The sequence below is a fragment of the Cololabis saira genome, chromosome 10 (assembly GCF_033807715.1).
Source record: "Cololabis saira isolate AMF1-May2022 chromosome 10, fColSai1.1, whole genome shotgun sequence".
Lineage (NCBI taxonomy): Eukaryota > Metazoa > Chordata > Actinopteri > Beloniformes > Belonidae > Cololabis > Cololabis saira.
The window spans coordinates 14,196,884-14,209,552 of NC_084596.1; the positions used below are offsets into that span (position 1 = coordinate 14,196,884).

General features: G+C 41.0%; 1 protein-coding gene across 4 annotated transcripts in view; it reads left to right on the forward strand.

The window, feature by feature from the left end:
• LOC133452448 (receptor-type tyrosine-protein phosphatase mu-like) overlaps nucleotides 1–12,669 on the forward strand; it is a 217,197-nt gene that overhangs the window by 133,488 nt on the left and 71,040 nt on the right. For 3 of the 4 annotated variants that reach the window (XM_061731758.1, XM_061731760.1, XM_061731759.1), the window contains exons 12-16: nucleotides 882–1,155; nucleotides 5,988–6,024; nucleotides 6,768–6,842; nucleotides 8,072–8,207; nucleotides 9,516–9,545. In XM_061731758.1, the coding sequence (XP_061587742.1) occupies nucleotides 882–1,155; nucleotides 5,988–6,024; nucleotides 6,768–6,842; nucleotides 8,072–8,207; nucleotides 9,516–9,545 (552 nt within the window). The remainder of the gene's footprint in view (nucleotides 1–881; nucleotides 1,156–5,987; nucleotides 6,025–6,767; nucleotides 6,843–8,071; nucleotides 8,208–9,515; nucleotides 9,546–12,669) is intronic. The other variant, XM_061731761.1, reaches the window with a different exon arrangement.

A 12,669-nucleotide genomic window follows, 5' to 3' on the forward strand; every position in this document is an offset into this window, starting at 1 on the left:
CATCAACATCTTCCCCACAACCACAGGATGTGTCCTCTGACACGGTGGGTTAAATAAATGGGAAGCTACTCACTGCATCACTCAGGGTTAAAGAGAAACATAATCACCCATGCAGTAATCATCCAGTAGTGGGCTCTTACCTATGTGTTTACTTAAATCTAGGTGATGTCTCCTTTTTTTTTGGAAAGGCAGCGTAACTTTTTGAGGTTTTTGAAGATGGAACACTAGTTCAGAATCACTTGCTGTGGCAGCTGTAAGCAAACTCTTTGTCACTCAGTGACTCAATAGCTTTAACAGGTGGATGTGTGAGGCATACTAACATGAACCTCTATAAGACAGTCAGTCTCCCCCTCAAGCTAAGTGGCCAGCTCAGAGACAATGTCATCTCTGTCAGAGGCAGACAGAGCTGCAGTTTTGATCTAGCTAAACACGAGACTTGAGTCAAGAGAAAATGGGGGAAAAAAAACTAAACGTAACCATTTAAGTTGTTGAATGATGGAGAAGTGCCTGCTCAGAAATCTTCCACTGTATGTTGCTCTTCTGCCAGCTTATAACTTGCGAGGGATTTTTTTTTTTTAAAGAGATGAGAGTTCCTGTTGATTAATTTTTAAAAAATTGAATGAATAAATGAAGCTGTGCCTCACATATCTACAGTACAACAAGAATAACTTCCAAAGGATCGTTTCCAAAAACGTGATTTACACAGGGATTTGGAACTCTGCATCATGCATGTTTCTGCTGATCTTAGAGTCCATTTCTGCTCTTTGCAAAGCCAACTGGCTAACAAATAAACCAAAATAAACAAAAAACTGCATGTATTTCCAACAGCATTCTCCAAGTGGCCGTTGGAGTGGACTGATTCTGTGGTTCTATGTTTGCAGTGCGTACCAGGTGGTGGTGGAGGAGGAACGTCCACGCAGAGCACGGGGCACAGCAGAAATCCTGCGATGCTACCCAGTCCCCATCCACTTCCAGAACGCCACGCTTCTGAATTCCCAGTACTACTTCACTGCTCAGTTCCCGGCTGCCGGCATCCACTCGCCCCAACCCTTCACCGTGGGCGACAACAAGACCTACAACGGTTACTGGAATGCCCCTCTGCTGCCACAGAAGAGCTACAGTATCTATTACCAGGCTGTCAGCACAGCCAATGGGGTGGGTATATGCTCAGTTTCTTTTTTTATTATTATTATTATGATATTTATTCCTGCCAGTTGGTGTCACACTAAAGCTGCACCCTGGCTCCCAGTCAGACGTTTTTGAGTGTGCTGATCAGTCGCTTCATAATTTCTTGTGAAAACTCCAAAGCTTTGAGCTTTTGAGGTGAAAAATCTTCCGCATGTGTTGCTGGATCCTTCTGCTTTAGTCCAAGTAACACTCTCCTGCATCCATTTTTATTTACTCACCACTTTACCTAGGTTGTGTATAGCTTTGTAATATTCAAAACAATCAATATGACACGATCGTAAAAGTTAATATTACAATGTAATAATAGAAGAGTATTGATGTCTGGGAAGCTGCTTTTCTTTTTCCTGCAAGCACAACTCGAGATTACCATTTAGTGCTATCAAACCCTATAAAAAGTAAGGAGGTGCACACTGTGGGATATGAAAAAGAAATAATCATGAAAATATCACATTTTGGTTGTTTCTTACCCTGACAATCACGCAAAATGACCACAGAGTCCAACTCTCTCCAGACTAACTTTTATGTGCTGTTCACTGTCTCAACTCGGCGATGCCATAATTAGATGAGCATAACTGAGACAACGACTAATTTGTGTGCCTAATTTAATCAACTAGAAACACTGAGAATCAAACTGATCCAATTTGAAAATGAATTAAAGCTTTTGAAAGTTTTTTTTCTTTTGGTAGCTTACTTTTTTTGTAATTTAAGGCTTAATGTAACATCCAATACTGCCGTGTCAAAGCACATCTTGAGCACATATGTTTAATTATGTATGTTAAACCATATTAGATTGGATTTAATGAGAATGATAGCCTTCCTCACCGGGCGATTCAGAGGAAATGAGGTGCAGAGCACAGACCTCCTCGGCTACACAGTTAAGGCTCACATGAGGCCACAATAGCCCAAGTCCGTGCAGCTTTTGCAGGGCTGGATGTAGAAGTACAGCTGCCAGGCACGACAGCAGCAGCATCTGCGGTCTTTACTGGCTACAACAGGGTCGGAGTAGGTAGCCGAGCTTTTAATGTGACATGCTCTCCCACACAAAAACCATAGTTCTGTTCTCCTGCCGCTAGGGCTGGGGATCGATTCAAATATCAAGAATCGATTCGATTCCGATTCTTAAGATTCAGAATCGATTATCTCGATTCGATTCGATACGATATTGATTTGGGTTACTGTTATTAAAACAGTTTTTTGAGCTGTTGCATGAATTATATGACTGTGTAGTTCTGCAACATATTAATACTAGTATTATATTGAGATTAAACAGCAAGTATTGGCAGCTAATGATGCTGTAAGGACCAATCAGCTCCCAGAATGCTGATAGAACTGCTCTCAGAAACATCGTGTGGGTCAGAATTACCAAACAGATCCAGGGAGGAAACAGAGGACGAAAGAAATCACTTTTTTTGGGGGGCACGGTGGCGCAGCTGGTAGTGCAGCGGTCTCACAGCAAGAAGGTCCTGGGTTCGATTCCCGCCGGGGGACGCTGTGGGTGCTGAAGTGCGTGTTAGTTCCCCCATGACTTCGGTGCCCACACCATGGGTGGGGTTGGCGAAAGGATCTTTCTGTGTGGAGTTTGCATGTTCTCCCCGTGTTCCCCTGGGTAGCTAGTGTGAGCTACCCTCACAAAAACATGCACACAGTCCTGGGCTATACATGCCCCCTCTGGCCAACCGGGGCGCCAGATGGGGGGGGGAGGATCCGGCCGGAATAACGTGATCCTTCCACGCGCTACGTTCGGCCGGAGAAGCCCCACCCTGTCTGGTGAAAAGATGCGGCCTGCTCACTCCTCAGGTTAAGGAGGAGACCTGAGCTCAGTGCAGGGCCCTCCTGGGGTTGGTAGAGGATGGCAATGCCCAGGACTGTCAGTAGGTAGGAGCACGGGGTGGTAAAAATGGGAAAAAAACCGGGATAAAAATATTTAAAAAAAAAAAAAAAAGAAATCACTTTTATTTTTTCCCCATTTATGAGAATTTGGTTTTTAACATTCATGCAAATGTAACCCCAAGACAGTATATAAAGCAAAGAAATATAGACAATTTATGCAATTATAACTGAAAACTTTAATGTTTTCATACCTTTAAACATATTTAAAGGCAAAAACATGGCACCAGTTATTCTCCTGTCCAACAAAAAAATCATTTTGTGGGCATAAACAAAAAAGTACCAAAAGTTGTAATGTAATGATAGGGGAGAAAAAAAAATTAAAAAAATGTAAATCGTTCTTTAGACATATGAATCGATTTTTAGGAATTAATATGAGAATCGATTTAAAATCGGAGAATCGATCTTTTCAACACAGGCCTACCTGCCGCTTCTGATGCACGGCCATACCTCTTACCACAGCTGTTAAGAAATGCACTCATCTGATAAGCAGTTACGTTAAAGCAGAGAGCAGCTATGGGGATACCAATCATGCAGGTGGTAGCTTCTTTCAACAGGCGAGGCTTAGCAGCTTGCTCCCTCCATAGCTCACTCAGGGGTGACTTCAAGAGCCCCGCGAATTGTGTCCTGAATGAGAATCATCAATAAATGGCTCCTTTATAAACACCAGCACGTCTTTGGGGAAGAAACACAAATAGCATGTGAGGCTGCACATGTTATCCAATTAGCAAGTTTGCTCTCGAGAGTGAAAAGCATTCACACTCCAGAGTCTTCCAGAGTGAACCAGCGAGCGCTGGGATGGTACTCGTATAGATGAGTCGTCGTTCACAGAAAATACAGACCAGTGTCTGAAATGGAGACTTGGAGGTTTTTACAGACTTGAAAGAGGATATATTTTGAAGAAAAAAAAGCCAAAAGCCTTTTTTTGTGCTTGAGAGCATGTCTATGGGTCTTACTTTTATGTCATTCTGGGATTACTGATGTGTTCAGGGCATGTGCTGTGATGTCACGGAGCTCTGTGACATCACAGCACTTCAGATCAGAACAGAATTCTCCAGCTTTCAAAGCTTCTCTTCCATCAAGTTTCATATCATACAGCATTTGCTGGTCCTCTGAAGTGGGTGGCACAAATCTATAACAGTGATGCAGCAAAAGATGCCGAGGGTGGATTCAAGCCAAGTGGAAGACTCCGCCCCTAAAACTGTGAGCTAAGAACAGAGCTGTAATAACACTTTGAAAGGGGAGGTTTTGTGACGTATTTCTGTGGTATTATGATCCAAAATGTCCCAGACATCATTTATTTCCAGAATCTGAGATTATTTTGTCAACCTTTGTGAAATAAAAAGGGGACTACATCTCCTGTAATTAGTTTTTGATGAATTAGGTTTTATTTCTTTGTGCCTTTTAGACAAAATAATCACCAAAAACGTCTTCTTTTTAAATAAAAATCCAATATGGCGTCTACTGCAGCGGTGTCAAAAGTATTCACATTCATTACTCAGGTAGAAGTATAGATGCTAGAGTTTAAAAATACTCCTGTTGAAGTATCAACTCAAGTTTTTTACTCGAGTAAAAGTATAAAAGTACTGGTTTCACAACTACTTAAAGTATAAAAGTAAAAGTAATGTAAGGGGGAAAAAAGCCATTGAAAATGAATGCATCTTAGTATAATGCAAATATATTAAAGACTATAGAGACTACTATTAAAGACTACTATTGAGCATTAACGTGTGTTTCAGAGAGCAGGAGATATGATGACTAGTTACCTATAAGTATTGTAATGGTGCAAAAAGTCAAACTTCAGAGGCATGTTATCATTTATCCTAACCTTTATTGGAATGTACATCCAAGTTTAGTTGCAGGAATCTGAGGGAACGGATGTAAGAACAAAACTGGACAAGAACATCTGAAACAACCACAACCAAATTCACTCTATCCGGATGGAGCAATTTAACTGGATAGTTTTTTTTAAAGACTGAAATGAAATAGAGTAACGAGGCTGTTTTTAAAATGTAGGGAGTAAAAAGTACAGATAATTGCGTGAAAATGTAAGGAGTAAAAGTAAAAAGTCGTCTGAAAAATAATTACTCCAGTGAAGTATAGATAACCAAATGTTCTGCTTAAGTAAGGTAACGAAGTATTTGTACTTCGTTACTTGACACCTCTGGTCTACTGTACAGTAAAAGTGACACCTTGGCAGCTTAAAACTTGCACATTTATCCATGAGGATGTGAACATTCATATACTTTTTTTTTTTTTTCCGTCATTGTGCCTCTCACGGCCTCTAAATGTTGTTTGCTCGTTGCACAGCTTGGCTGGGACAAACACAGGGACATAGCAGTCATGTTTTTTGTGTTGTATTACTCATCGCCTCCCCGTCCTTTCCGCTGTTCACCAGACTATTGTTGACAGCAACGTTGTCTGCCAACTGCAAGTTCTGTGAGTTTCTTCTTATTTATTTTTGTTGAAGGCTGTTGTTGGAGCTGAAACTCCGCTGCATATTTCCACGAGTCTCCCTGACGTGTCATGCTGGCGCCCTGCTCGGCGGGTTGATGTCGCTTGTCACAGGGCTCCGGTTTCTCCACAGTGGCTGACCACCTTGAGCCGCAAGCGTCCAACAGATTGCTGTTGGCTGACAAATCAGCAGCTCAGCACCACTAATCTGTGCTGTGGGCCCTCTCGCTTAACTGCATTTTGTGTCACAGTCATTGAGCTCCACAGATGAATAGGGGACAGCGTGGAGCCGGCTCGCGCTGTTTTGTTGTAACCATGGCTTCTCAGATGGGTGTCTTCGCTGCCTTTTGTGTAACTTTCTGCCTTTGCACTTGTGTGTGTGATTCATAATAACCTATGATCCTCTTCTGCCACCCTTTCTCCCTCTCCTGTCATTCCTCTTTCATCTGTTTGCACAGGAAACCAAAATCGACTGTGTCCGCGTTGCCACCAAAGGTAGGGCTGGATCAAAATGTGTAAAATAGAAATGCAGTGTCTCACATCAGTTGCATTTGACCTCTGAAAACTAACAATATTACTAAGGTTTCTACATGATAGCTTCTTGAATTCATGTTCACTATCTCGTATGAAAAAGAAAAAGTGTCTGTTATGGTTTAACATGAATTTTGGTCAATATATCGACCCATTTTATGGGTTTTTTCCACGAGTGGGAGGCAGCCTGTGTGCCCGCCGAGGTCTGTAGGTACTTAGATATGCTGCCTGAATGTCCTGCTCCTCACATTACGGGTGATGAAGTCTAAGCACCATTGATCTGGGAGCAGAATTGATAAGGCCAGAGGGAGCCGTAGTCACACTTCGTTCCGGGCCTCGGGAGGTCCTGTCACATGCCCTGACACTCCTGTACATTGTGTAGTTTACATGCAGCTCCACTATACGTCTCTTCTGGAGAGCCAGATGTCTACATCTGCACAGCTCAATGAGCTGAAGTCAGATCCCTCATACTGAAGATCTCAGGAACATTGAACCAATTTACTAAAGAGAGGAATGTAATTTCGAGCACTGCATTTTACTCACGAAGATATTAACCTGTTTGAATTGATTTCTGTTTTGTGTCTTTCTCTGACTCGGTGTTGCATGATAATGGGAGCTGGCTGTTTTCAGCTTCAGTGTGGCCTCTCTCTTTCTCTTTGTCTCTTTTTGTCCCTGCATGCCGTGCTGGATCCACTGAATATTTTCAGCCGCCATACTCGTGACTCAGCTCACAACCCCTTACGTCCGCATCGCCCCAGCGGCCGGCGACAACCAACTAACAGGTCAGACCCGTGGCTTCCTGCGCATACTCACATCGTGTTGGCTGCACTCCGGATTCACAAGAGGAATGTTGCATGTTTTTTCCCTTGTTATTTGCATAGAGCCATCAGGATTTGATTATAGATATGCAGACATGGTCCTCTACTTTTTTTTTACTGTATGTGGACATGAAAGACCTGTCTGGGTTGCGGTTATCTCTTGATGAGTCGGTGTTTCCGTTTTTTGGCAGGTGCTAAACTCCTTTTCATGAATTTTTTTCATTATTTTGGTGACATTAGGATTATAAATTGTTAATTGTGGCAGTTCGTACAACTGTTACCACAGAATACTGCTGTACTTAATGTTATTTCAGCCTGAATCAATATATGGAGAGAAAAATCACCTCCACCCTCCAGACCTGATGTCTTCACTTCTTTAATAGTTTTGCAGTCCTCCACTGTTCTGCACAACGTATGTATGTATATATATATATATATATATATATATATATATATATATATATAATCAATTAATGGTTATTGATAATTAAAACAATGTCGTACAGTATGTCACAACCATCCCCGGATCGATACTTACCTTTTGATTTGCGAAGGAAAATGGCAACACTGACGAAAGAAGGAAACTGGCTCCAAAAGATGTATTTCACATGACAATTTATCCTTATAAATTGACTTGGGGTGACAAGGATTAACGATGCCACTCAGGTGGACAGCTGTGATTTAAACCACATTGCCTTCCCGGAGAGCAAATGCAGTTAAATCAAACTTTTTTTCTTTTTTTTTTTTGCTCACTCTATTGGCTCTTCTCATTGACTATCTCCTCCCAGGCTCACATTTAATGTTTTGGTTATTTCAGGCATTTTTATCTACTTGGGCATTATCTTTCCTGCCCTGCATCCTACATTTTTTTTCAAAGCCTCGCAACCATTTGCCCCAAATGTGTTTTAAGACCAAGGGTAAAGATGGTGCGGGCTTATCTCCAGCAGTGCAGCTAATCTACAGACTGCTGATGTCCACTAAAGACAGCGCTCAAGGTGGAGCCTTAATTCAGAGCAAATTAGGTTTTTTTTTTACTTTTACAGCAAAAACTGCACTTGTTTTGTATTTCCAGCTCCGAGTATTCATTCACTGAATGCATTTGTACTTCATACCAAGATAACAAGATTTCGGTTCAAAGACGTTTTTTTTTTTTATTTTTTATATTAATCTTTATGCATTGTGTTGTTTTTCAGGAGCAGCCACTCACAAACCCGACGCGGTGGAGCCGGAGAAACAAACGGACCACACCGTGAAGATCGCGGGAGTCATCGCCGGTATCCTCCTCTTCGTCATCATCTTCTTAGGAGTGGTGCTCCTAATGAAGAAAAGGTAAGCCTCTTCCCCCTTACTCTCTGAAATACCGTGTCAGATAAGTGAACGACATTGAATTCACGTCCTCAAAAGTGAAGTCATTTCTTCTTAGCATTTTGTATATTTCTCCCTGAAATGGTATCATCATCAATGGCATTCATAAATAATTAATTTGATTATGTTGATACGCCCCATTAACGCTGTTTACAGCCACGAGACACAAGTATGCCATGAAAAATTAATCCGGTTGTACGGCACCCTCAAACGAATGTGCAGTGCTCCACTGGCATTGTAAGGGGGATGAAAAAACGTTTTTGAGTGTTGTGCCACGGCGAGAGCCACTGAGCAGATAAGAAAGAAAATATGATGAAAGGCTCAAAAGGAAAGCGGTGGCCGCATAGCTGGGGGCTAAGTTTACATTAGCCCAGGACCCCATACTGGAGAGGTCTTCTGCGCATATCCCGGCAATCAGGGGAGCTAAAGCTCAGCAAATATCAACCCCCCTTTTTTTTCCACAGTGAGCTTTGAAAGAACACATTATCAATTTCTGCAGAGATTTCCTTGGTGGATACCAGTTGGTGTTCTGCAATATCTTGATTGTCAAATAAAGAGAAAAAAGTAAGATAGATTCCCCAATGAAACTCAGTATCTGTCAGGTGTGCGTTTTTCCTTTTGATATTAAACTATATGTGTTGAATTCAAGTGTAAATTTCGGTGCAGTAAATCAAGACAATGCAGCCGAGCAGAGAGGCATAGTTGCGTCGGTTTGTCTTAATATAATCATTTTCCTCCGTGTTTATTCTTGTTGGTAATAAAAGATTCATTTGCTGCAGCGGTGTCTATGTAGCCCGGCAATCAGTGGGTGGGTGTGAAAATCAGCACAAAGTAATGGAATTGTTTTCAATTATCCTTAATCAAACCAGAGATGGAGATGACTTCGTCGGTTGAATTTTGTGTAATTTACTGTTACCAACAGGGAATCAGAGTTGTGTTTAGACATTCAAATCACTCATTAAATGTCAACCTTGGAGGTCAGATATGGTAATTTTTCTAGCTGTGTCCATAAAAGGGGGGAGCGGCTCACTTTCAGTTCAATTAACGTTTCTCTACTGTACTGAGAGTCCCCTTTACAAAGCATGACATGACTCCAAGCGATCACCTTTGCCCTCACGATCACTAGTTTACCTCCACGTGTGCCACCATATCTGATTTTGTTCATTTCTACTCTTTTTTCAAACATTAATATATTTTTACTTTTTCTTTCCTTTTCATTCCATCCCCTCCCCTCCTCCACTGCTTAAATCCTACCACCACCCCACTCGGCAGAAGAACCTATCACTCCTACACTTACTACCTGTAAGTAACCAGTCTGTGTAATGTTAGTGCCATGCATCTCACCCACACATCTGTTTCCCGTGCATGCCAAAGAGTCATGCCATCCACCTCCCGCCCAGAGCTATTACGGAGGCCCAACTGTAATCTCTGCTGGAGGAATGGAAGACGCCACTGCAGCACATCTCCACACCATGAGCACATCATACTGTATGTCACGTTGGCTTGACTTCTGATGAAAGCAGACAGGCGTAGCCACGCTCCCGCAAATAAACCTTCCAATGTTGCAGCAGATGTTATTTCTGCTGTACTTTAAAGAAGTTTGTTTATCAAATGATGAACTAAACATCCTTAATGATTATACAGCTGCCAAACTCATCTTCTGACAAAGAACAAAGAAATCAATGCAGCAATCGCTGCATTTTAACTAAGAGAGAATTTTTCATTTGCCTCCAAAGAATTAAGCTCTGTTGATTAGTCAAAGCTAGATTTTTCTTTTTCTTTTAGGTGTCTATCACAATGCATCTGTGCTTCAGTTGTGCCCAGAACTTCAATGAGTTACTCCAAATATGTCACACTTTAAGCAGCTGCTGAAATTCGGTCAAAAACTCTGTAAGGTCAAGCAGAGCATGAGCTAACATGCTAGCCAGATCAATTTTACCCCATGTGCATGTAATCATTTGTCGTATTTCTTTGACCCTAACTTCATCCTCTCACTCATCGAAGCATCTCAGCCCCCCTGCTTCTCCTCCCCTTCTTATCCAGCATGTTTTCTGGGTTTTTTGCATGTCCATTCCCATGGATTCTATGGTGATGGTGGAGTTCTGTCTTTAGCTGACAAGATCTTTACAACAAGCCGGCGTGATCACCGAATGTCCTCTTTTCTATTTTTATCTCTTCAACATCATAAAACAATAGCCGCTGCGCTTCTTTACTTGCTCTTAATATAACGGATGATTCCACATCAGGCCACAGAATGGTAAAGAAGCTTATTCTGCAGCTCTGCCTTCCCTGCTGTAGCTCTTAGGCTCCCTCTATACAATCTTTGTGATGGGTGCCGACTAATCTGTCTTGAGATGGCTGTGATCAGAGAGAAGAATGGAGGCTGCCTCACATCAAAGAACATCTCAGAATACACCTGGAGATAATACTACTCTGAATGCTCGGTGTGTCACTCATGTTAGATCACAGCTGTCTGGAATACAAAGCCCCAATGACTTAGCGGAGTGGCGTCTTCAAAGCTGAGCGCTCATAATGGCCAAACTAAGCAGGAAAAGATTGATTGCCAGTCAAATAATGAAAACGGCTGTTTTTTTTTCTTTTCTTTCCTTTTTTTTCTCTTATTGTTGCATGCATACATATGTTGTCCTGATTTGATGAAAGTTTATAGAGGAGAGTATAAATAGATGATGGAATCTGAAGGCATTTGTTTAAACACTGCAAACAAGCTCTAAAGACTATGAAAAAAATACCGGGAGATGTCTTTCTTCCAAGGGTGTACAAGGTTTGACACTTTAGATAATTGATATGAGGTTGATATGAGGCTCATATTGATTTCTACAGTTGAGGGCATGCTTGCATGAAGGTTTCAGTTACCTGCTCGGACAGGATGTACAGCAGCATTCAGAGTTTTATGTTATCTGTCAAAAAACTTTTAAAAAGATGGAACTTCCTAACGAGCGTCATGAAATTGCATAAACTACTTTTTAAATTATTATTAATGTGTTGCTCGCTGAGGTTCCCACTGGAGCACCTCTCCAGTTAAGAATGAATTAATTACCTTCTGGTAACAAACGGTTCTCACTTCTCCGCAACTGACGTCAAATCTGCGAAAGCACTATCATCTTTTTTTGAAAGAAGCTTATTTGAGCAATTTATTTAGGATCAGCCGGAGGGTGGATGGCATTTTTTCAAAAGAACATTCACTTGACAACAGACTTAATGTTGACTTTCTCTGATTTTTATTCACCGAGTGTTTTGCTGATGTTCTTTGATTTGCTTTGTGAATCATCGACACACTGCATACATTTTTTATTAGATTTTTTTTTTCTTTCACTCAGAAGTGTACAAACTCTTGTTGAAGACTATTATAATAAGTAACATTTGCCTTTTATTCTTATTTTCATACGGAAGTACACGACCATATCCAAGTTTTAAATGTTTAGGTGTCATGAGGCTTATTCTGGAGAATACTGAGATTATCATCTTTCTTCATCATCCCTACATTTAAACTAAGTCTCTAGATCGACTGGCAATAATACAGGCCGTAGCATGATGCTAATACCACCATGATTCCCAACTCTTGTCATTGTGACCAACCTGTTTTTCCTCAAATGAAGGTCTTTATCCACCTACTTACAGTTGCTTACAGCAATCTTTCCCAGAGCATGAAAACTTCTTAAAAAAGTATTATATACTAATGATGATTTGACCCAACCTGCCTCATGCCAAATGGCCTCACCTGCCAATCACCTGCCAATCACCCTCCATCACTAACACTCAAAACAGTGGAGTTGGGGTTGAATGCTGCTAAAATCACAGAAAGACAATTGCCAAAGGGGGTCACATTTTTTCCTGTATCTGTATTCTGTATGAATCTTTATTTCGGCTTGTACACACAAGATGAAAAGGTAAAAAAAAACAAAAAAAACACATTTCTTTTGCCGAAAAGGTGTAGGCTGAAGCCGTAGCTTATAGTGCCTACCCTTTTTTTCTTATGATCAACTTAAATATGAGACAGTAGCATTACTCCGTGGAAACAAACAATACATAAAGAAGACAAACTCTTTCAGAAGAATCTGTTTTAATGGGATTTATATCCATGAGTTGCAATTCACCCAAGACCCCTATCTTACGATCAGGCCGTAATCTGTGGCAGGACTTTAACAAACTAGCTTGACAAGTTTTTATTACAAACTCAAAACTTCCAGCAATCTATCAAATTCAAGTCTGTTTTGACTTTAAGTGGATAGGCCTTCTTGCATACCGTACTCTATCCTGAACAGTTAATACGACTGATCCGAAGTGTTCAGAATAAATCATTAAATAGCAACGTTGTTGGCTCTAACAAATACCTAATACAGTCCAATAAAACACTTAGTATGAATGATTCATTCAATCATTAAGATAAATGTAATAAAAACAAACA